Source organism: Narcine bancroftii, chromosome 2, assembly GCF_036971445.1.
Source record: "Narcine bancroftii isolate sNarBan1 chromosome 2, sNarBan1.hap1, whole genome shotgun sequence".
In the NCBI taxonomy this organism is placed as follows: domain Eukaryota; kingdom Metazoa; phylum Chordata; class Chondrichthyes; order Torpediniformes; family Narcinidae; genus Narcine; species Narcine bancroftii.
The window spans coordinates 178662099-178686980 of NC_091470.1; the positions used below are offsets into that span (position 1 = coordinate 178662099).

The 24882-nt window shown below is 49.1% G+C and overlaps 1 protein-coding gene and 1 long non-coding RNA gene across 7 annotated transcripts in view; one reads left to right on the forward strand and one right to left on the reverse strand.

Annotated features, from left to right (window-relative positions):
* Nucleotides 1-6246: 6246 nt before the first annotated feature.
* Nucleotides 6247-22977, reverse strand: LOC138754667 (uncharacterized). Its single transcript, XR_011351864.1, has 3 exons — nucleotides 22935-22977; nucleotides 19773-19889; nucleotides 6247-6905 (listed from the first exon to the last, which is right to left on the reverse strand). It is a non-coding gene; the product is annotated as an uncharacterized lncRNA (long non-coding RNA).
* Nucleotides 7426-24882, forward strand: part of LOC138754666 (signaling lymphocytic activation molecule-like) — a 44743-nt gene continuing 27286 nt past the window's right edge. For all 6 annotated transcript variants that reach the window (XM_069919276.1, XM_069919277.1, XM_069919280.1 and 3 more), the window contains exon 1: nucleotides 7426-7569. In XM_069919276.1, coding sequence (XP_069775377.1) covers nucleotides 7506-7569 — 64 coding nt within the window. In that variant the 5' untranslated portion in view covers nucleotides 7426-7505. The remainder of the gene's footprint in view (nucleotides 7570-24882) is intronic.

Here is a 24882-nt window from a genome sequence, read left to right on the forward strand (position 1 = left end):
TGAGCAGATGGAAGGTGGAGCCAGCCACCAGCACAATGCCCTACCAGTGACCCCAGTTCATGGCATTCACCCTTCCTGCAGAATTTAGGGTCTGGGAATGAAGAAAGAGTACATGGGTTCAGAAACAAATGGTTGAAAAATATACAGTTATTACAAATGTACAGATTAGAGTGGTCTGGGGGTCTGGAGATCCTACTGGAGCGTCTTAGCACCTGGGGACCTTGGGTCACCTGGTCCCTTTCTGAGGGAGGAGAGGCGGGCGTGGTCTCCGGCTCAAAGGTGGAGGGGGGATGCACTTTCCTGCAGAACTGGATCCCCCGAAGCCCTGACTGGGGGCGGCAAGAATGAGCTCTGTGGCTCGCAGGGCACCTGAGGCAAAGCACCCTCTGTTCCGGCGGGTGCCAGGTCCCTGATGGAGTCAGTGTCCTCCCTGCCATCTGGGTACTTCATGTAGGCATACGTGGGATTGGCGTGGAGCAGTTTCACCCTTTTCACCAGGGGGCAGTCTTCCTTCTCCTCATGTGCTTCCTGAGAAGGACTGAACTAGGAGTTGTGAGCCAGACTGGGAGTGTAGTTCCCGATGCCAACCTTCTTTTGAAAGTGAATAAGAGCTTGTGAGGAGTAGGGTTGGTCGCGGTACATATAGCGACCGGATGGAATGGAGGGCCATAGGGAGGACTTCCTGCCAGCGCGAGCCTGACTTCAGGGCCAGTTTGACAGCCTTCAGCCTTTTCAACCTGCCTGTTCCCCTGGGGGGTGGGGGGGGGGGGTTGTTGCTCTTAGTCCTGCTGAATGTCATGTCCCTCACCAGCAGGTACTGATGTAGCTCGTCACTCATAAGTGATGAGCCCTGCTCGCTATGAATATAGCAGGGATACCCAAACAGGGCGAAAATGGGATCTAGGGCCTTTATTTTATTTTTTTCACACTGTGAACCATATCAATCAAAATACATACAAACATTTCCCTCTTAAATATACACAGTGGCATTTTCTCCCCTTTTTTCCCTCTACCTTCCTTCCCTACCCCCTTTCCCACCCCCCTCCAAACCCATTAAACATTCAACATATACAATACAATAAAACCATTAAACAATCTCATCACACAATGAAAATAAACAAGAAAATTGTGTCATCTACTTTTACACACTGGGTCAGGTCATTTTGTCTTCTTCTCATTCTATCATTTTAGGGGGTGGAGGTCCGCGGTAGGCCCCCTCTGTGGTGTTCCATGTATGGTTCCCAAATTTGTTCAAATAATGTGACTTTATTTTTTAAATTATATGTTATTTTTTCCAATGGAATACTTTTATTCATTTCCATGTACCATTGCTGTATTCTCAGGCTCTCTTCTGATTTCCAAGTTGACATTATACATTTTTTTGCCACTGCTCAGGCTATCATAATAAATCTTTTTTGTGCTTCATCCAGTTTGAGGCCTAATTCTTTACTTCTTATATTACTTGGAAGAAAGATCTCTGGATTTTTTGGTATGTTGCTTTTTGTGATTTTATTTAATACCTGATTTACTTTTCACTTTCTCACATGCCCAAATTGCATGTACTGTTGTTCCCATTTCCTTCTTACAGTGAAAACATCTCCCTGATACTGTTGGGTCCCATTTATTTAACTTTTGGGGCGTGATATATAGCCTATGTAACCAATTATATTGTATCATGTGAAACTCGTGTTTATTAAATTCTTCATAGATCCAGAACATAACTTTTCCCATATTTCATTTTTTATCTTTTTCCCACTTTTGTTTGGGTTTACAGCTTATTTCATCATTTTCCTTCTCTTGCAGCTTAATGTACATGTTTGTGATAAATCTTTTTATTATCGTTATTTCTGTAATCACATATTCAAAGTTGCTTCCTTCTGGTAATCTCAATCTGTTTCGCAATTTATCCTTTAAATAAGCTTTCAGTTGATGGTATGCAAACATTGTACTGTGAGTTATTCCATATTTGTACTTCAACTGTTCAAATGTTAATAAGTTATTTCCCAAAATTCAATTTTCTATTCTTTTAATTCTTTTTCTCTCCCATTCTCTCAAGGAAAGGTTATCTATTGTGAAACGGATTAGTGAATTTTGCGTCAATAATAATTTTGGTATTTGGTAATTTGTTTTTTCCTTTCTACGTGAATCTTCTTCCATATATTGAGTAAATGATGCAGTATTGCACCAGTTTTTCATCCCACTTATAAAGTATATGTTCCGGTACCTTCTCCCCTATTTTATCTAGTTCTATCTTAGTCCAATCTGGTTTTTCCCTTGTCTGGTAAAAATCTGATAAATACCTTAATTGCGCTGCTCTATAATAAATTTTAAAGTTTGGTAACTGCAAACCACCTTGGTTGTACCATTCTGTTAATTTATCTAACGCTATCCTCGGTTTCCCCACCTTTCCATAAAAATTTCCTTATTATTTTCTTTAGTTCATTGAAGAATTTCTCTGTTAAGGGAATTGGTAACAATTGAAATAAGTATTGTATCCTTGGGAAGACATTCATTTTAATGCAATTTACCCGCCCTATCAACGTTAGCGGCAATTCTTTCCAATGTTCTAAGTCATCCTGTAATTTCTTCATTAATGGCTGATAATTTAAATTGTACAGGTGGCTTAAATTATTATCTAATCTAATACCTAGGTATCAGATTGCTTGTGTTTGCCATTTAAATGGTGATTCTTTTTTTAAATTCTGTACAATCCGCATTATTCATTGGCATAGTTTCACTTTTATTTGCGTTGATCTTGTACCCCGATATTTCTCCATATTCCTTCAATTTCTTATGTAATTCTTCAATTGATATCTCTGGTTCTATGATGTCATCTGCAAATAAACTGATTTTGTACTCCTTCTCCTTTATTTTTATCCCTTTTATTTTATTTTCTGTTCTTATCAGTTCTACCAGTGGTTCTATTGCTAAAGTGAACAGTGAGGGAGATAGTGGACATCCCTGCCTAGTGACCTACTTAATTTAAATTGGTTCAATACATATCCATTTACAGTCACCTTCGCCAATTGTCCCTTATATAATGCTTTAATCCAATTAATATATTTTTCTGGTAGATTAAACCTCTGTAATACTTTGAATAAATAATTCCATTCTACCCTGTCAAAGGCTTTTTCTGTGACTTTTCTGCCACTGTTGGCATCTTATTTCCTTGAACTGCATGAATTAAATTAATAAATTTACAGACATTATCCGCTGTTCGTCCTTTCCTAATAAATCCAGTTTGATGTTGTTTTATTATTTTTGGTACACAATCTGCCAATCTGTTTGCTAATAATTTTGCTATTATCTTATAATCTGAATTAAGTAGAGATATTGGTCTATATGATGCTGGTGTTAGTGGATCCTTCCCCGTCTTTGGTATTACTGTAATTGTTGCTGTCTGACATGAATCTGGTAAGTTTTGTGTTTCTTTTATCTGGTTCATTACTTCCAGGAGAGGAGGAATTAATAACTCTTTAAATGTTTTACAGAATTCTATTGGGAATTCATCCTCTCCAGGCATTTTATTGTTCAGCAGCTTTTTAAATATATCCTGTACTTCCTCTACTTCAAATGGTTTTATTAGCTTGTTTTGTTCCTCTTCTTGCAATTTTGGCAGTTCTATTTTCGCTAAAAATTCCTCTATTTTACCATCTTTCCCCTCGTTCTCAGTTCGGTATAATTGTTCATAAAATTCCTTAAAGTTCTCATTAATCTCTGTTGGGTTATATGTAATTTGTTTGTCCTTTTTCCTTGAAGCCAATACAGTTCTTTTAGCTTGTTCTGTTTTAAGTTGCCAGGCTAATATTTTATGTGTTTTTTCTCCTAGTTCATAATACTTTTGCTTTATTTTCATTATGTTCTTCTCCACCTTATATGTTTGTAATGTTTCGTATTTTATTTTTTGTCCACCAATTCTCTCCTTTTCGTTATATCATCCCTTTTTACTAGTTCCTTTTCTGTACTTACTATCTCCCTTTCCAACTGCTCTATTTCCCGATTGTAGTCCTTTTTCAACTTAGTCACATAACTTATTATCTGCCCTCTAATGAAGGCTTTCATTGCATCCCATAATATAAATTTGTCTTTCACTGATTCTGTATTTATTTCAAAGTACGTTTTAATTTGGCGTTCATTAAATTCTCTAAATTAAGTAGCATGGAGTTTAATCTCCATCTATATGTTTTTGGTGGGATGTCCTCCAGTTCTATTACTAATAACAGGGGTGAATGATCTGATAGTAGTCTAGCTTTATATTCTGTTTTTCTAACTCTCCCTTGAATATGGACCAACAACAAAAACATATCAATCCTTCAGTATGTTTTATGCCTACTCGAATAATATGAGTCTTCCTTCTCCCTTGGGTGTTGCCTCCTCTAAATATCCATAAGTTTCATTTTCTGCATTGATTTAACCATAAATTTGGCCACTTTATTTTTTTTGCTAGTCTTTTGTCCAGTTTTATCCAACATTGGATTCAAATTAAGGTTAAAGTCCCCTCCTATCAATATATTCCCCTGCGTATCTACAATCTTCAAAAAAATATCTTGCACAAACCTTTGATCCTCTTCATTAGGCGCATATATATTAACCAAATTCCACAATTCTGAATATAGCTGACACTTTATCATGACATACCTCCCTGCTGGATCTATTATTTCCTCCTCTATTTTGATTGGTACATTTTAATTTTTTAATATAGCTGCACCCCTAGCTTTTGAATTATATGATGCTGCTGTTACGTGCCCTACCCAGTCTCTCCTTAATTTATTATGTTCCACTTCAGTTAGATGTGTTTCCTGCACAAATGCTATGTCTGTTTTATCCAGGAAATTTAATAGCCTTTTTCGTTTAATTTGGTTATGTATTCCATTAATATTTATAGTCATATAGTTCAACATGGTCATCTCATATTCTGTTTACACCTCATTTCCACTTCCCCACCACCACCACCCCCCTTTTCATCTCTCAGTTTTCCCTTTTTGAACTCAATGTATGACAACATTTTTAAAATGTTTCGGGCCTTTATGACTGACAAAGTGGACGTGTCTGGATGTGGGATGGTGAACGGGAAGCGGGAGTACTCATCAATGACAGAGAGGAAGAAGGTGTTCCTGTTCGCGGAGGGGAGAGGTCCCTTAAAATCAACACTGAGCCCCTAACTAAGGGTAGGGTCTCACAGTTGTCTTCAGGAGGGTTCTGGGTTTAGATGGGAAACCAGGGTTATAAGTGAGCAGATGGAGGCAGGGCCGACCACACACACAACACACCACCAGCGAATCCCAGTTCACAGCACACACACTAAGCTATTGCCTGAAGAACGTGTGTTCAATCTATATCACTGTCATGCGCAGTAGCTGAACGGAGCTGCTTTTCTCGCAAGTACAACCCGATGAAATAGCGCTCTCCGGTCTTCGGTACAAAACATGCAGACACACAGACAGACAAACAGTACACGTACAGGACAAGTATTTCATTGATGCAAATAAATAAATATTGTTATGTGGAAATGAGAGCCTTACATGGTCAGTGTGAGCAGTTCCTGGGGTCGTTCAGCATCCTCACTGCCCGTGGGAAGGAACTGTCCCTCAGCCTGGTGGCCATGGCTCTGATCCTCCTGGATCTCTTCCCCCGACGGAAGCAGCTGGAAGGTGGAAGGGGGTTCCTCAATGATCTTCAGACAATGATCCTAGTAGAACAAATTGATGGTGGTGGGGAGGGAGACCCCAGAGATTGTGTCTGCCACTCATGGTCCTGTGGATTGACCTTGTCGGACTCTGGCTTTACCCTACCCTCAATTTAGTCTATGTGTCGTCTGAGTCCAACGTGCTCGTTGAATGAAGTGATAGGAGAAGGTATTCGGTTCAACAATCAGTTTATTACACAGCACAAGAATAAAGCGTAACAGAGCTCTGGTTCAGTCGTTAGTTCATAGGTCACCTGCACAGTGAGCTATTCCCCAAGACTGACCTCTACTGTCCAGTCTCTACAGTTTATATAGTTCAACCTTATCATACAGAACAAAAGTTGGCTTTCTTTGCTAGATTTCTTGCATAAGATTTATCACAAGTAATTTCTTGCTCTGCAGATATCTGGGGTGTAGAGCATTCAGGGTGTTTAGACGCAGATCGTTGCCTCCTCCCCTCCCCCCCCCCACCCCCGGGTCGTTGAGTTGAACTCACCCAGTGAGGCTGGGTCGCTTGGGGTGAGGTCCCCCCCCCTCTCTCCCCCCCCTCTGTCCCCCCATCTTAATCCTCAAGGTCAGAATATCCTGTTGTTTTGATCAGAAATCAATTCATATCCCAGATATTTCTAATTATTTCTTTGTTCTCATCTGGCCATATTCTTCTGTTCTACTCAACACCTCCTTGCCTTCTTACTGAGTTAGTTTCCATTCTCTTTGTTTCTGACAGTCTCTGTCAGGATTCTCTTTGTTCTTGTCTGGCCAGCGTCTCCTGTGCTAATCAACACCTCCTTTTGCCTTAACCTTCCTACTAAATTGTTTCATACATATCCTCTCTTTTGTATTTTGGGAGCAGGCAATTTTAAACCTACTGTAATCAGCCAACTTTGCTACATACTGTGGCTGCCCCTTACTTACATTACTCTTTCCCTTCACCATGAGGTAAATATTAAATTGTTACATAGTACTGGATTCATATGTACAAACTGAATAATACATAAGCATATATTCTACATATTTTCTATGATTAATTAACCCCTATATTCCAACAACCTCCGATCCATTTCCCTGCAGCGACCGTCCCCCACACTGATGCAGCCCGGCCGGGACGCTCTCAGTTGAGCTCCTGTAGAAAGTTCATGTGACGGCGGCCGGTACCCTTGCCCGCCTCAGTCTTCCCAGAAAGTGCAGGTTAATGCAGACTCGTGGGCCGAAATGGGTGCTGTAGGTCCAAATTTAAATGTAAACATCATTTAACTGTTCTTACCCCCCTCCCCCCCTCCCCCGCCCCCTTCCCCCCCTCCCCCTCCCCCTTCCCCCCTCCCCTCCCCCCTTCCCTCCCCCTCCCCCCCCCTCCCCTCCCCCCTCCCCCCCTCCCCTCCCCCCTCCCCCCCTCCCCTCCCCCCTCCCCCCCTCCCCTCCCCCCTCCCCCCCTCCCCTCCCCCCTCCCCCCCTCCCCTCCCCCCTCCCCCCCTCCCCTCCCCCCTCCCCCCCTCCCCTCCCCCTCCCCCTCCCTCCTCCTTATTCTGGTCCCCACGACCCTCCCCCACTCCCCTCCCGGGAATGGCTTTTTAAAAAAAAATCCCTGACGCGAAGGGGGTTAGGTTGGTGAGGGGCTGAACGGCCACCGGCGCCGCAAGTTAAAGGAGCAGAAGCGGCCCATCGAGTGTGAGCCATGACTCTACAAGAAGCCGAGTTACGCATTCATCGAGTCATCACGAAGAGAACCGCCCCCCCCCCCTCTTCTTCTCCCCTCCCGCCTGCTTTCCTCTCTTCCGAGTGCACGGGAGCCGCCCTCATGTAACGTTGCCCGCGGCAGGAGATGATGGGGAGACCGCTCACCTCCACTGTCTGGATGATCTACCTGCTACTTTGGAGCCCCGGAGGTGAGTTCATGCGCGCTACCCCCCAGACCCTCCCTTTTTTTTCAGTGTTTTTTCCTGTGAGTCAAGTTGAGATAATGGGAACATTCAGGGTGTTTAGACGCAGATCGTCGCCTCCTCCCCTCCCCCCCCCCTCCCCCGGGTCGTTGAGTCGAACTCACCCAGTGAGGCTGGGTCGCCTGGGGTGAGGTTCCCCCCACTCTCTTGGGAAAGTCAACACGGCCGGGGTTGAAGACTTCCCCCCACCCTCTCTCTCCCCCCCCTCTCTCCCCCCCCTCTCTCCCCCCCCCTCTCTCCCCCCCCCCCCTCTCCCCCCCCCCCTCTCTCCCCCCCCCTCTCTTCCCCCCCCCCCTCTCTCCCCCCCCCCTCTCTTCCCCCCCCCTCTCTCTCCCCCCCCTCTCTCTCCCCCCCCTCTCTCTCCCCCCCCTCTCTCTCCCCCCCCTCTCTCTCCCCCCTCTCTCTCCCCCCCCTCTCTCTCCCCCCCCTCTCTCTCCCCCCCTCTCTCTCCCCCCCTCTCTCTCCCCCCCTCTCTCTCCCCCCCCTCTCTCTCCCCCCCCTCTCTCTCCCCCCCCTCTCTCTCCCCCCCTCTCTCTCCCCCCCCTCTCTCTCCCCCCCCTCTCTCTCCCCCCCCTCTCTCTCCCCCCCCTCTCTCTCCCCCCCCCTCTCTCTCCCCCCCCCTCTCTCCCCCCCCCTCTCTCTCCCCCCCCCTCTCTCTCCCCCCCCCTCTCTCTCCCCCCCCCTCTCTCTCCCCCCCCCTCTCTCTCCCCCCCCCTCTCTCTCCCCCCCCCTCTCTCTCCCCCCCCTCTCTCTCCCCCCCCCCTCTCTCTCCCCCCCCCTCTCTCTCCCCCCCCTCTCTCTCCCCCCCCTCTCTCTCCCCCCCCTCTCTCTCCCCCCCCTCTCTCTCCCCCCCCCTCTCTCTCCCCCCCCCTCTCTCTCCCCCCCCCTCTCTCTCCCCCCCCCTCTCTCTCCCCCCCCTCTCTCTCCCCCCCCCTCTCTCTCCCCCCCCCCTCTCTCTCCCCCCCCCTCTCTCTCCCCCCCCCTCTCTCTCCCCCCCCCTCTCTCTCCCCCCCCCCTCTCTCTCCCCCCCCCCCTCTCTCTCCCCCCCCCCTCTCTCTCCCCCCCCCTCTCTCTCCCCCCCCCTCTCTCTCCCCCCCCCTCTCTCTCCCCCACCATTCTTTTAAGCTTCAACAACAAACTTCCAGAGCCTTCAATCATTCCTCATTTGAAAACCCTTTCACTCCAGGGACCTTAACATCGAAAACTGACAGCACAATACAGGCCCTTTGGCTCACAAGCTCATCTCCCTACCATAGAAATTTCTAGGCGTTCCCATACCCCTCTATTTTTCTAAGCTCTATGTACTTATCCAAAAGGCTCTTAAAGTACCCTATGGTATCCACCTGCGCCACTGGCAGCCCGTTCCACGCCCCCACCACTCTCTGTGTTTATAAAAAAAAACCCACCCCCGACATTTCCTCTGTCCCTTCTCCCAGCACCTTAAACCCATGTCCTCGTGGCCACCACTCCAGCCCCGGGGGAAAAGCCTCTGACTATTCTCACGATCAATGCCTCTCATCACCTTAAACACCTCTCTCAGGTCATCCTTGTGAACCTTCTCCAATGCCAGCACATTCTTCCTTAGACCAAAACTGCTCACTAAATTCCAACGAGTCCAGGCCAAGAGCTCCTGGTAATCAGGAGCTGGTGGAAGCGTTCTAGGAGCCGTAGGTGATGCCGGTAGAGGACCCATGATTCAGAGCCGAACAGGAGTGTGGATATGACAACGGCTCTGTATACGCTAATCTTTGTGAGGTTTTTCAGTTGGTTGTTTTTCCAGACTCTTTTGTGTAGTCTTCCAAAGGCGCTATTTGCCTTGGCGAGTCTGTTGTCTTATTACTATTATCTTATTATATTAACCAAATTCCAAGCGCATGTGTAGGCAATGTTTACGTGTTCAGAGAAGTTCTTTGTTTCACTTGTCTAATCATTCACTTTTCACTTCTCTAAGTTCACTGGGATCAGGCAGTTTTCATACTGTGCACAGACTAACATTTATGATCTTCACCAGGCTCTGGTGTTCTTAACTTACAAGGTTACCGTAAAGTCTTTGTTGGTTTCGGAGAGAGACAGTTGTTGTTTGTTGGATACACGCAATTTGATCTCCTTCAATCAGCCACCAGGGTCTTGCCTCCTTTTGGGTTTCCCAAAAGATAACCTTCCAGGATTCCACAGAATTTCCTGCCTATTCCGGGAGAAACCCATTAACCAACGACTTCCTCTTGTAAATGACTACAGGGGTTGAGAATAGGCTGAACTCAAAACTCAAAACCCTTATTCGGTGGGGTTTAAATAGCAGGAGCGCAAAGCTGGCAGCCTCCAACAACTCCTGCTGTAAACTCGACTGTCTCTCTAAAAGAATCGTGTTTTTTATCTCTCCCTTCTCTCGGTTTTTTCAAAACCACATGACCCCTTTAAGAAAAGCAACCTCCAACCAGCAATTTATATTTCCCACATCAGTCTTCACAGCACAAGATTTTCAGGTGTGGACCCTGGGGACTGTAAACATCTATCATTAACATCTATCTAACTGTCAAATGTTCTCTTCCATCTGTTGTGAAGTGTTCCTAAACTAAACACCCAGCATCTACACCTTTCAAAGAGGTATTTTAATCACAATTTTATTAACCCATTCCGTAACAACACAGAGAATAGTGGAATTCCTTGCCATGGCTGGTGGTGGAGGTGGGTAGGGAAGGGGCATTTTAAATAGTCTTAGACAGGCACACAGATAAGAGGAAATACCATGGGCCTCATGTGTTGCATCTTGTCAAAGGCTGTCTGAAAATCCAGGTACATAACATCCAGACTCTCCTTTATCTGTCCCTGTTAATTCCTCAAAGGATCTCAACAGATTTGTGAGGCAAGATTTCCCCTTCAGGAAACAATGGCAGTGTTGACCGGGTTCCTTGAAGTACAGTTAAACTTCATCCTTAATGATAGATTCAAACATCTCACCAACCACTGAAGTCAGGCCTATAATTTCCTGTATTTTTACCTTCCTCCTTTCTTAAAGATTGGTGAGTTTTCCCTTGGTTCTCTCGTTTCCTGCCACCATTTGAAATGTACTGGGGGTTGTAGGTTAATAGGGTGTAAATTGGGTGGTGCGGGCTCGTGGGCTGGAAGGGCCTGTTACCGCGCTGGAAACATTCCAGAATTCCTGATTCCCGAATGTGCCAATTTCTCCAGCGTCCTCCTTCAAAACCCTGGATGGCAGTTCATCTGGTACAGGTGATTTATCCACCGGAAGACCTCTCGCTTTTCCCAGGACCTTTTCCATGGCAATGCCAAAGACGCAAATTCCTGCCACCTGGCGCTCTTGAACTTCAGGCAAAAATGCTGGTGTTTTCCACAGTGAAGAGAGTCACAAAATATTTACGAAGTCTGTCCATCATTTCCTTGCCCCTTCATTACTATCTCCCTGTGTCCAAAGTTAACCTTGTCTCTTGTGCTGTTTACATACTGGTTTGAAATTTTCCACATCCTTTTTTATCTTCCTGTTTCTCTCTATTGACTTTTTAAAATAGCCTTCTATTTCCTTTTAAAAGATCCCCAATCCTCCAGCTTCCTACTAATTACTGCTATTTATGTAATTTGCTTTTATGCTGGCTTTGTTCAATCTTGTCAGACACAATGACCTCATCCTCCCTTGAGAGCACTTCTTCATCCTTGGGTGAAGACGGTAACAGACCCTTTCGGCCCACGGGTCCGTGACACCCAATTAACCCACAACCCCCGGAAGGGTGTGAGGAGACTGGAGGCCTCCCCCCCCCCCCAACCGCCCCCCGGAGAAATCCCCCAGAGACCCGGAGAGAATGTACAAACTCCTTACAGGCAACGTGGGATTTGAACCCCGATCGCTGGCGCTGTAATGGCGTTGTGTGACCCCTATGCCAACTGTGCTACCCAATTTGTCCCGTGCCTTCCGAGTTAATCTCAGAAACTCCAACCACATCATCCCTGCTAGTGTTCCGCTTCCAATCAACTTGGCCACCTCTTGCCCCTATGGTCTCCTGTATTCTACTGGTTCGCTGACTCTTGTATCTGAGACTCTCAGATTTATATGAATGCTCATCCTGCATGTGTATTGTTTGTCTATATGTGTGTTAAGTGTGGTTGTGAGCCTATGTGTTTTGCACCAAGACATGCACGTTCTCGGGCTCCTGGACCTCCTTTCTGATGGTAGCAGTGTGAAGAGGGCATGGCCTGGGTGGAAAGGGGGGCAGGAAACAGCTTGATTTACTCCCAGCAAAACATTTTCTGATTTTTCATGTCTCATCCTGGAGATTTACCAGGATGTTGTCTGGATTGTCTTAAGAAACAACACACAGATTTACAATTCAGTGATCATTGGGGGGATCAGAGATGGAGGGGGTGAGTACATTTACGTTCCTGAGGGGTCACTGCCTTGGAGGATCTTTCCAACACACCCATGGCATCGTGAAGAAAGCACATCAGCACCTCTACTTCCTCGGGAGTTTGCAGAGGTTCGGTTTGACGTCAGAAACTCTGACAAATTTCTACAGAGATGAGGTGGAAAATGAGCTGACCGGCTGCATCAGGGTATGGGGACACCAATACCCCTGAGTGTAAAGCCCTCCAAATGGTCGTGGACACAGGTAAAACCTTCCCCACTATTGAGTACATCTACAGGGAATGCTGCTGTCAGAGAGCAGCAGTGATCATTAAGGACCCACACGCTCTTTTCTCGCTGCTGAGATATCGATTCCACAAGACTCGCACCAGCAGGTTCAGGAACAGCTGTTTCCCCTCCATCAGACTCCTCAACCACAAACTCAATCAGGGACTTGGAATTATGTATTTTATGCCTCTTGTAGATGTGCTCGATGGAGTGGATGTTGCAGGCTGAGTTCACGACCCTCTGAAGCTTTTCTTGTCCTGTGCATTGGCAGTTCCATTACCAGTCAGTGATGCAAGCTGCAGTAGGTTTCATGATCAGTCCATGTGCCCCAAATTCAGAATTTTTTCCTTTTTCAAAGCATCACAGGGGACTGTGGAGACAATTGAACCCACACGAGCTTTCAGAGCCAGCCCTTCGCACACACTCCCTTGCGTCTCGCTGTGACATTTCTCATTTCCTTGACACTCCGACCCTCCAACCATCCACCTGCACACTCTGCCCTATTGGTGAGGAGTAGGTTCATGTCAATCTTGCCAGGTGGAGCTGTGGGACACCGCACTGGCTCCCCAAGCAGAGCCAAAGGCTCTGCAAGGCCCTCAGAGCTGCATCTAAACTCGTCACACTGCCTTTCAGCTATCGTGCACGTCTGTCCTTGGGCTCGCATGCATTGTACAACTATACAACCACTGTTTTTTGCCTGAAAGCAGCACTTGGCTCTTGCCTCTGTATGACCATGTCACCAGTCAGTCAGTCTATCTGTAAAGTCCGTTAAGACCACAAGACAAAGGAGTAGACCATCTCCCTTTGGGGAAGAGATAGAAGAGGATCAGAGCCAGCACCACCAGGCTGAGGGTCAGCTTCTTCCCACGGGCAGTGAGAATGCCAAATGACCAAAGAAACTGCTCAAACTGACCCTCCGAGACTCTCACATGCACAAAACAATACTTATTTATTTGTCTGGACGAAATACTTGTCCTGTATATGTATTGTTTGTCTGTGTGTGTCTGCGTGTTTTGCACTGAGAATTGGAGAACCCTGTTTCATCCAGTTGTACAATCAGATGACAATAAACTTGATTTGTCTTGAATAGGCCGCTCAGGCCATCAAGTCTGTCCCACCATTTAATCATGAGCTGATCCATTTCCCCACTGCCCGCCCTTCTCCCCGTAACCTTTGACGTCCTGGCTAATCAAGAACCCATCAATCTCTGCCTTAAGTACACCCAATGACCTGACCTCCACAACCACCTATGGCAGCAAATCCCACAGATTCACCGCCCTCTGGCCAAAGAAATCCCTCCACACCTCTGCTCTAAGCAGATGCCCTTCCATCCTGAAATTATGACGAACTTCCATGTCCCATGCACTTCTACTGGAGAATGCTGACATTTCCCGCTGACTACCCAAGCCCATGTCTCTCCTGGCCGACACAATGACGATTCATTATGACAGGAAACATTCACTGTTTGTCTCTCGCATATGCTGTCTGACCATGACACGTTTAAGTCTCCCCTGTATTTCCAGAAAGATGGAGTCGCCACCAATCCTCTATTTCTGCACCTTGTGCCCACCATCTCTATTCCCATTGATGTTAAATTACCCAGAAAGTCTTTTCCTGTTGAGAGGCCGGAGATCGCTTTGATGGGCACCTTGGCTCAGTCCGCCGCAATAGCGCAGATCTCCCAGCGGCTGCCCATTTCAATTCCCTGTCCCGTTCCCTGTCTATCCATAGTTTCAGGTGCAGCCAGATTGAGACACCCACAAATTGAAGGAACATCACCTCATCTTCTGACTGGGCCCCCGCCAACCATCTGGCTAGGAACTGGTTTCCCTTCGCTACCCCTCCACCTCACCAACCCACCCCTCTCTCTCATTCTGTATCAGTTCATCTTCTTTCTGAAGCTCCCATTTCCTTGTCCCCGCTCCTTTCTCTCCCCCTTTCTCTCCCCCCTTTCTCTCCCCCCTTTCTCTCCCCCCTTTCTCTCCCCCCTTTCTCTCCCCCCTTTCTCTCCCCCCTTTCTCTCCCCCCTTTCTCTCCCCCCTTTCTCTCCCCCCTTTCTCTCCCCCCTTTCCTCCCCCCCTTTCCCTCCCCCCCTTTCCCTCCCCCCCTTTCCCTCCCCCCTTTCCCTCCCCCCTTTCCCTCCCCCCCTTTCCCTCCCCCCCTTTCCCTCCCCCCCTTTCCCTCCCCCCCTTTCCCTCCCCCCCTTTCCCTCCCCCCCTTTCCTCCCCCCCTTTCCCTCCCCCCCTTTCCCTCCCCCCTTTCCCTCCCCCCTTTCCCTCCCCCCCTTTCCCTCCCCCCCTTTCCCTCCCCCCCTTTCCCTCCCCCCCTTTCCCTCCCCCCCTTTCCCTCCCCCCCTTTCCCTCCCCCCCTTTCCTCCCCCCTTTCCTCCCCCCTTTCCCTCCCCCCCTTTCCCTCCCCCCTTTCCCTCCCCCCTTTCCCTCCCCCCTTTCCCTCCCCCCCTTTCCCTCCCCCCTTCCCTCCCCCCCTTTCCTCCCCCCCTTTCCCTCCCCCCTTTCCCTCCCCCCCTTTCCCTCCCCCCCTTTCCTCCCCCCCTTTCCCTCCCCCCCTTTCCCTCCCCCCTTTCCCTCCCCCCCTTTCCCTCCCCCCCTTTCCCTCCCCCCTTTCCCTCCCCCCTTTCCCTCCCCCCCTTTTCCCTCCCCCCTTTCCCTCCCCCCTTTCCCTCCCCCCCTTTCCCTCCCCCCCTTTCCCTCCCCCCCCTTTCCCTCCCCCCCCTTTCCCTCCCCCCCTTTCCTCCCCCCCTTTCCCTCCCCCCCTTTCCCTCCCCCCCTTTCCCTCCCCCCCTTTCCCTCCCCCCCTTTCCTCCCCCCCTTTCTCTCCCCCCTTTCCCTCCCCCCCTTTCCCTCCCCCCCTTTCCCTCCCCCCCTTTCCCTCCCCCCTTTCCCTCCCCCCTTTCTCTCCCCCCTTTCTCTCCCCCCCTTTCTCTCCCCCCTTTCTCTCCCCCCCTTTCTCTCCCCCCCTTTCTCTCCCCCCCTTTCTCTCCCCCCTTTCTCTCCCCCCTTTCTCTCCCCCCCTTTCTCTCCCCCCTTTCTCTCCCCCCTTTCTCTCCCCCCCTTTCTCTCCCCCCTTCTCTCCCCCCTTTCTCTCCCCCCCTTTCTCTCCCCCCCTTTCTCTCCCCCCCTTTCTCTCCCCCCTTTCTCTCCCCCCCTTTCTCTCCCCCCTTTCTCTCCCCCCCTTTCTCTCCCCCCCTTTCTCTCCCCCCCTTTCTCTCCCCCCCTTTCTCTCCCCCCTTTCTCTCCCCCCCTTTCTCTCCCCCCTTTCTCTCCCCCCCTTTCTCTCCCCCCTTTCTCTCCCCCCCTTCTCTCCCCCCTTCTCTCCCCCCCTTTCTCTCCCCCCCTTTCTTCTCCCCCCCTTTCTCTCCCCCCTTTCTCTCCCCCCCTTTCTCTCCCCCCTTTCTCTCCCCCCTTTCTCTCCCCCCCTTTCTCTCCCCCCCTTTCTCTCCCCCCTTTTCTCTCTCCCCCCCTTTCTCTCCCCCCTTTCTCTCCCCCCTTTCTCTCCCCCCTTCTCTCCCCCCTTTCTCTCCCCCCCTTTCTCTCCCCCCTTTCTCTCCCCCCCTTTCTCTCCCCCCTTTCTCTCCCCCCTTTCTCTCCCCCCTTCTCTCCCCCCCTTTCTCTCCCCCCTTTCTCTCCCCCCCTTTCTCTCCCCCCCTTTCTCTCCCCCCTTTCTCTCCCCCCTTTCTCTCCCCCCCTTTCTCTCCCCCCTTTCTCTCCCCCCTTTCTCTCCCCCCCTTTCTCTCCCCCCCTTTCTCTCCCCCCTTTCTCTCCCCCCCTTTCTCTCCCCCTTTCTCTCCCCCCCTTTCTCTCCCCCCCTTTCTCTCCCCCCCTTTCTCTCCCCCCCTTTCTCTCCCCCCTTTCTCTCCCCCCCTTTCTCTCCCCCCCTTTCTCTCCCCCCTTTCTCTCCCCCCCTTTCTCTCCCCCCCTTTCTCTCCCCCCTTTCTCTCCCCCCTTTCTCTCCCCCCCTTTCTCTCCCCCCCTTTCTCTCCCCCCCCTTTCTCTCCCCCCCTTTCTCTCCCCCCCTTTCTCTCCCCCCCTTTCTCTCCCCCCCTTTCTCTCCCCCCTTTCTCTCCCCCCCTTTCTCTCCCCCCTTTCTCTCCCCCCCTTTCTCTCCCCCCCTTCTCTCCCCCCCTTTCTCTCCCCCCCTTTCTCTCCCCCCTTTCTCTCCCCCCTTTCTCTCCCCCCCTTTCTCTCCCCCCCTTTCTCTCCCCCCCTTTCTCTCCCCCCCTTTCTCTCCCCCCCTTTCTCTCCCCCCTTTCTCTCCCCCCCTTTCTCTCCCCCCCTTTCTCTCCCCCCCTTTCTCTCCCCCCCTTTCTCTCCCCCCCTTTCTCTCCCCCCCTTCTCTCCCCCCCTTTCTCTCCCCCCCTTTCTCTCCCCCCCTTTCTCTCCCCCCCTTTCTCTCCCCCCCTTTCTCTCCCCCCCTTTCTCTCCCCCCCTTTCTCTCCCCCCCTTTCTCTCCCCCCTTTCTCTCCCCCCTTTCTCTCCCCCCCTTTCTCTCCCGCCCTTTCTCTCCCCCCTTTCTCTCCCCCCTTCTCTCCCCCCTTTCTCTCCCCCCTTTCTCTCCCCCCTTCTCTCCCCCCTTTCTCTCCCCCCTTTCCTCCCCCCTTCCCTCCCCCCTTCCCTCCCCCCTTTCCTCCCCCCTTCCTCCCCCCTTCTCTCCCCCCTTCTCCCCCCTTCTCCCCCCTTTCTCTCCCCCCTTTCTCCCCCCTTCTCCCCCCTTTCTCTCCCCCCTTTCTCTCCCCCCTTTCTCTCCCCCCCTTTCTCCCCCTTCTCTCCCCCCTTCTCTCCCCCTTCTCCCCCCCTTTCTCTCCCCCCCTTCTCTCCCCCCTTCTCTCCCCCCTTTCTCTCCCCCCCTTTCTCTCCCCCCCTTCTCTCCCCCCTTCTCTCCCCCCCTTTCTCTCCCCCCCTTTCCTCCCCCCTTTCTCTCCCCCCCTTCTCTCCCCCCTTCTCCCCCCTTTCCCTCCCCCCTTTCCCTCCCCCCTTCCCCCCCCCTTTCCCTCCCCCCTTTCCCTCCCCCCTTCCCTCCCCCCTTCCTCCCCCCTTTCCCTCCCCCCCTTTCCCTCCCCCCCTTTCCCTCCCCCCTTCCCTCCCCCCTTTCCCTCCCCCCCTTTCCTCCCCCCCTTTCCCTCCCCCCCTTTCCCTCCCCCCCTTTCCCTCCCCCTTTCCCTCCCCCCCTTTCCCTCCCCCCCTTTCCCTCCCCCCCTTTCCCTCCCCCCCTTTCCCTCCCCCCTTTCCCTCCCCCCCTTTCCCTCCCCCCCTTTCCCTCCCCCCCTTTCCCTCCCCCCCTTTCCCTCCCCCCCTTTCCCTCCCCCCCTTTCCCTCCCCCCCTTTCCCTCCCCCCTTTCCCTCCCCCCCTTTCCCTCCCCCCCTTTCCCTCCCCCCCTTTCCCTCCCCCCCTTTCCCTCCCCCCTTTCCCTCCCCCCCTTTCCTCCCCCCCTTTCCCTCCCCCCCTTTCCCTCCCCCCCTTTCCCTCCCCCCCTTTCCCTCCCCCCCTTTCCCTCCCCCCCTTTCCCTCCCCCCTTTCCCTCCCCCCTTTCCCTCCCCCCCTTTCCCTCCCCCCCTTTCCCTCCCCCCCTTTCCCTCCCCCCTTTCCCTCCCCCCCTTTCCCTCCCCCCCTTTCCCTCCCCCCCTTTCCCTCCCCCCCCTTTCCCTCCCCCCCTTTCCCTCCCCCCCTTTCCTCCCCCCCTTTCCCTCCCCCCCTTTCCCTCCCCCCCTTTCCCTCCCCCCCTTTCCCTCCCCCCTTTCCCTCCCCCCCTTTCCCTCCCCCCCTTTCCCTCCCCCCCTTTCCCTCCCCCCTTTCCCTCCCCCCTTTCCCTCCCCCTTCCCTCCCCCCTTTCCCTCCCCCCCTTTCCCTCCCCCCTTTCCCTCCCCCCCTTTCCCTCCCCCCCTTTCCCTCCCCCCCTTTCCCTCCCCCCCTTTCCCTCCCCCCCTTTCCCTCCCCCCCTTTCCCTCCCCCCCTTTCCCTCCCCCCCTTTCCCTCCCCCCCTTTCCCTCCCCCCCTTTCCTCCCCCTCTCCTTGTCCCCTTCCCTCTCTCCCCTTCAACCTCCCCCTTTCTCTCCCCTCTCCTTGTCCCGTTCTCTCTCTCTCTCCCTCTTCAACCTACCCCCTCTCTTCTCCAGTTCTGTAATTACAGAGCCACCCCCACCCCCGATCCATTCTCGGTTTGTCTCTTCTGACCCCCCACCCACGTCCCTGGATGGGCTATTAGCCTTTGCCCCTTCTCCCCCTGCCATTTCATTAAGATGCCTGCCTGCCTTTTGCTCACACCTTGAGGAAGTGCTTGGGGCCGAAACCTCGGTTGTGTATCTTTGCTTTTTCCTGTGTACATGGGTATTTCTTTTTAAAAAAAATTGGCCTGAGCTTTAGCAAAAAACAAACTCTTGACATCTCCAAACTGCAGAAGTGCATGTATTAATAGCTATGCAAAATGGAACCAGTTTTTACAGGTCATCAGAAGGTCTTTTGCATGATAGTAAAGTTTGATGCAAATTTTGTTCTTCCAGGTTTATTTATTAACTTTACGTTTCATTGAAACGGGAACAATTAACCTAGAATTTCTCATAAAATCTTAAATAGATGTGGTGGTGAAGGCAAATGCGACGCTGGCATTCATTTCAAGAGGAATAGACCTTAAGAGCAGGGATAAGGCCCAGGGCCTTATGAGACCTCATGTGGAGAATTGGGAGCAGTTTTGGGCTCCTCGTTTAAGAAAGGATGTGCTGATGTTGGGGAGGGTTCAGAGGAGGTTCACAAGGACGTTTCTGGGAATGAAAGGGTTATCATTACCAGGAGCTCTTGGCCTGGACTCGTTGGAATTTAGGAAAATGAGGGGGATCCAATTGAAACATTTTGAATGTTGAAAGGAAGGACAGAGTAGATGTAGAAAGGTTGTTTCCCACGGTGGGAGAGTCCAGGACAAGAGGAAGGGCATCCACTTAGAACAGAGATGCGGAGGGATTTCTTCAGCCAGAGGGTGGTGAATCTGTGGAATTTGTTGCCACAGGCGGTTGTGGAGGCTGGGCCATTGGGTGTATTTAAGACAGAGATTGATGGGTTCTTGATTAGCCAGGGGCATCAAAGGTGATGGGGAGAAGGCCGGGCAGAGGGGCTGAGTGCGGAAATGGATCAGCTCAGGATTAAATGGAGCAGACTCGATCGGCTGAATGGTCTCTGCTCCTACATCCGCAACTGATGTTCTTCCATCAGTCACTTCAGTGTCTTTATTGACAAAACTTTCCCCATTGGGGTTTTCCCGATGATAACCCCTTTCTTTCAGGTCACCACAGAGTTCCTTTTTGTTTCCCTTATTTCAAGTGAAACATTACACAGCCAGTCCTCTCCTCTAGTATAAACCTCAAGGGGTTTGACCAGGCTAAACTAAGCACTCACAGCCCCTCTTCCAAATGGGGGTTTCCACAAGATTTCCAGCTTGTCCTGTTCTAGTCCCAGAGGCTGCTGCTGACTGTAAAACTGCAGAACTGATTTCCCTACTTACCTCTCTCTGAGAGAAAGCTGTTTTACTCTCTCTGCTTGCAAAACCACAAGACCTTCTTAGAACACCAAGTTCCACTCCAGACAGCCTGCGGCTCCGATAAGTTCTTTCATCTGTTGCCTTTTTGTAAACAACAATCTATTAGTGAAGTCTCTTGGGCACTCTCCAAAGCTTTTGCAAAGGCTCTTGGAACCAGCCTGTCGAGCATGAGCATAGGTCCAGTATTTTAAATAAGATCTGTTTTAAAATGTTCGTACGTGACCTACACTTAAAACAAAACAGCCCCAATTTATCTCCCAAAAACATAACTATAATCTGTCACAGTACGTTCTCGCTGTGTCTGAGTGGGTTTTCCCCAGAGTCTCCAGTTTCCTCCCACCGTTCTAAACGTACCGAGGGTTGTAGGTTAATTGGGTGGCATGGGCTCATGGGCTGAAAGGGCATGTTACCCTGCCTTGTGTCCAAATTTAAAATTTAAGGCCACACCAATTACATTCCTTTTTCCTTCATCAGGTTTTTGTGGGATTGTGCTTTGGAAGGATTCCCTGCAGTACCGTAGAATGAGGGAGATTTGATAGAGGTACACAAAATTATGAGGGGGACAGATAGAGTAGATGCATGTTGGCTTTTTCCCTTGAGGGCGGGTGGGATACAAACTAGAGATGTGGGTTAAGGTGTTAAAAGGGAAAAGTTTAGGGGGAACGTCTTTACATAGAGAGCGGTGGGGGTGTGGAACGAGCTGAGGTGGTGAATGCAGGCTCAATTTTAACATTTAAGAAGAATTTGGACAGGTACGTGAATGGGAGGGGGATGGAGGGCTATGGACTGGGTGCAGGTAGCGGTACCAGGCAGGTTAATAGTTCGGCACCATCTAGAATTGTTTGCGGTGCAGTAATGTTTTATGGTTGTAGTCACCAAACCCATTTCATTCTCCTTGCATCAAGATATTTGTGAAATTGAGCACTGGAAGAATAGGCTAACATGGAGAAGGGCTTTATGTCCACTGATTGTCCAACAAACAAGACCTCCATCACTCTCTGCTGTTTGAGACTGATTTAAATATAGACATGGCATGAATCAGTTAAACCTTGAGGCTGCAGGGGGAAGGTGGTTAGCAGAGAATATCATGAACTATTATAAATATTTGATGCTAAATGGAAACAGAAAGCAACAGCAAAACACATCATGAGTTTCAAGTTAATTATGGAGAGGGAGGTCTGGGCCTCAGAATGGAGAAAAGCCAATTCTGAGGAAATGAGAAAATTCTCGACTGCCTGGATTGGGACATGTTTTTTGGCATGGATGTGCGTGCAAAGTGGAGGACCTTCCAAGGTGAAATTTTGTATGTTCCTGTCAGGATCAAAGGCAAGGCTAGCAGGCAGAGGGAACCTTGGGTTTTGAGGGATATTGGTTCAGAAGAAGAGAGAGGTGTAGAACAGGTATGGGCAACATGGGGCAAATGAGGTATTAGAAGAGTTTAGAAAATGCAGAAAAAACCCCTCCAATCAGGAAGGCTAAAATACGACATGAGGTTGCTTTGGCAGACAATGTGAAGGGAAATCTGAAAGATAACTACAGTATATTAAGAGTAAGATTGGAGGATCGGAGTGGCCAACTATGTGTAAAGCTTCATGAGATGGGGAGATCTTAAACCATTTTTTTTGCATCAGTAGTTACTCAGGAAACTGGCGTCATGTATAGGAAAGGAAACAAGCAGTAGTGGCATGGAGCATGGAGATTAAAGAGGAGGAGGTGCTTGCTGCCTTACAGCAAATAAAGGGAGATAAATCCCTTGGGCCTGATGTGATATTCCCTCGGACCTTGACGGGTGTAGAAATTGTAGGGGCCCTGGCAGAAATATTTAAAATGTCCTTAGCCACGGTTGAGGTGCCGGAGGATTGGAGGGTAGCTCACGTTGCCCTGTTGTTTTTTTTTTAAAAAAAAAGGCTCCTGAAGTAAACCAGGAAATGACAGGCCAGTGAGCCTGACGTCAGTGTGGGTAAATTATTGGAAGGCGTTTTGAGAGGTCAGGTATACAAGTATTTGGACTGTCATGAGCTGATTAAGGATAGTCAGCAGGGCGTTGTGCGTGGCAGATCGTGTTTAACGAATCTTGTAGAGCTTTTCAAGGAGGTTACCAAGAAAATAGATGAAGGAAAGGCTGTGTTTTGACCATATGGACTTTAGTAAGGCCTGCCAAGCACCAAGCTCTGCTGACCATCCTTAATCAGCCCATGACTGATTTACTTTAGGAGCCTTTTTTAAACAACAGGGCAACATGAACTACCCTCCAACTGCTACCTGACTTATCTTGTCCCCTAATAGGAAATCCAATACAGCCCTCTCTCTAGTCAGTTCTTCTATGTATGAATTTAGAAAAATTTCCTGAACACATTTGACAAACTCTAACCCATCCAGCCCTTTTACAGGATGGGTGTCCCAGCCAATGTGTGGAAAGTTAAAATCTATAATCACCACCTTATGTTTATTACACATACATGCTATTTCCTTACAAATTTGCTCCTCTAATTTCCTCTGCCCATTAGGGGGTCTATAATACATTCCCATTAGTGTTTTCATACCTTCCCCATTCCTCAAATCCACCCAAATTGCCTCACTGGATGAGCCCTCCAATCTACCCTGCCACATTGTTTTCTCTAACAAGCAACGCGACTCCTCCACCTTTAATCTCCCCTGTTCTATCACACCTGGAACATTGACCTGCCAATATCTGAGAGACTGGGTACAGACTGGGAGATCACTTCACTCTGTCCGCATCAGTCACGGGCCAACCAGTTCAGTTCCGCGCCCCCACTCCCGCGCCGACATGGCTGCCCGCGGCCTCGTGCGCCGTCAAACCAGGGCCACCCGTAAATTGGGGGAGTGACACCTCATTTTCTGTCTGGGCCCTCCCCAACCGGTCGGCATTAACGTCAATGTCTCCGGTTTCTGCCGGTCCACTCCCCTCTCCCCCTCCCTTCCCCGTCCCCCTACCTCCTGTCCTCCAGCTTTCCACCCCCTTCCCTCCCCCCTGATTGCCGGTGTGCCCTCTCTCCCTTATCCACCTGCCTTTGGGACCATGCTCCTCCCCTGCCCCTCCCCCTCCATTCGGGCAACCGTCTTGTTGAAGGCCTCAAGCCCGAAACGTTGGTTCTGTATCTTTACCTTTGCTGTGTAAAGTTCACTGTTTGATCAGTTGAGTTTCTCCAGCCTTGTGGCTCATCACAAAAGGTTTTGACAGGTGCTATGTAGTATCAGGATCTTTCCTGTTCTTGATTTGAAATCCACACACAAATAAATGATGGCAAAACAACAGCATTGAATATATGTCACCATGACAGCTCATGCCCTGGCAATGACATACACGGTAAAATTATTCCTTATACGGGCAATGGCAACTGATGCTCAGCTTTTATCTCAATAATCAACAACTCGCTATATCAAAATCAGTTAATTCCCTTTTCTTATTTGAAGGATTGGGATTCAAAGGGTTTGGTATTAATTGAAGATTTTTTTGAGGTAGGTTCATTTCTTTCATTTGATCGGCTTAGAGAGAAGTTTGGCATATCACGTCGTTTGCTTACAACTGTTAGAAACAGAAGTACCTTCACAGAAATTGCTTGAGACAAAAATTGAGAACAAAGAACATTTATTATACAACAATGCAAAGTTGGGTGCTTTCCCCTTACCCTGGGAATACACACACACACTGGGGCTCACCCAACTTTTATACAGTTGACTTCAGTATAGAAGAACCCTCCCCCTTACATTCTTCTGCCTCCTGGATGAGTTTGGCATTAGGCAATCCTGTCTGCCTATGTGCTGTTTCTGAACTTGGAGGACCAGGGGGTATCCTGTCTGTGTCCCATCATGTCATTGTCCTGTCCTTATTCATCTGCCTTTGTCCTTATTCACACCTTCCCAACCCTCAGGCTTACTAACTCTTATATGCAGAACTTGATAATTCTGTCTAATTTTATTACATATGCAGAACTTGCATAAGGCTAGAAGACCCTTATCTTATCAGACTAATCCTACATTCTAATATCTATTCTTATCCTATTCATACTGGCTTTATTCATTACACATATATCTATACTAGTTTCATCATCTTCATATTTTTATATCAGTTTTTACTCATCTCTCAATCTATCAAGTACGTGATTTTTTAATGAATTGTTTTGGTCAGGAAATGATACTGCCAACGCAATCGGAAGTTTGAAATGTTGCTTATGGATCAGGGAAAGAAAGGGTTTGTTTCCAAAATGTATTCGTTGTTGCAGATAAAGATGAAAAAGGTGGGCTTATTGAGAATAAGCGATAAATGAGAGCAGGAGCTTTTATTTCTGAGGAGGAATGGTCTGATCTGTGTTTGCAGTGTCACCAAATTAGTTAATGTGCTTTATAGCCTAGTTAATTGTACTTTTTCTGCTTCAGTTATATTTAACAACTGAAAAGTTAAAGAGATATGGTTTTGGCGATTCTGATTTGTGTTTTCGGTGTGGAGATCAGATAGGTACTTTTGTTCATTCTGTGTGGAATTGTGTAAAGGTTAAGCCTTTTTTGGGAAAAGATTATAACATTTTTGGTGAGATTTACTCCACATAGATTTGTATGTGGATCCATGGTTGTGTTTTATTAACAGCGAGTTTGGATAAATCTCAGATTGCATTTATTCGATTGAATCTGGCAGTGGCGAGGGAATGATGGGAAGTTAAAGATACAAAGGTGGCATAATGAAATTCAATCATGTTTACATTTAGAAAAAATTACATCTCACTTGGGAAATAATTTTTTTTTGAGAAAATGTGGACTCTGTATTTGGAATGTGTGAATTTAGATGTTAAGTAATATTATGCTTTTGTTTTCATTGGTGAGTTGACATATTGCAACCTAACCCACTGTTTATAGATTCTTTGTATGTGAATGTTAAGCTCTGAGGGGGGGGGGGGGGGTGGGGGGGAAGGATAGTAAGGGGTGGGGTGGAGGGTGGGAGGCTATAAGGGGTAGAATTAGATGGGTTTGTTTTTCTTTGTATTTTACATTTGTATTTTGTAAAATTTTAAATAAACTTCAGCTCGGCAAACAAACAATAAGGCTTTAATTTGATCAC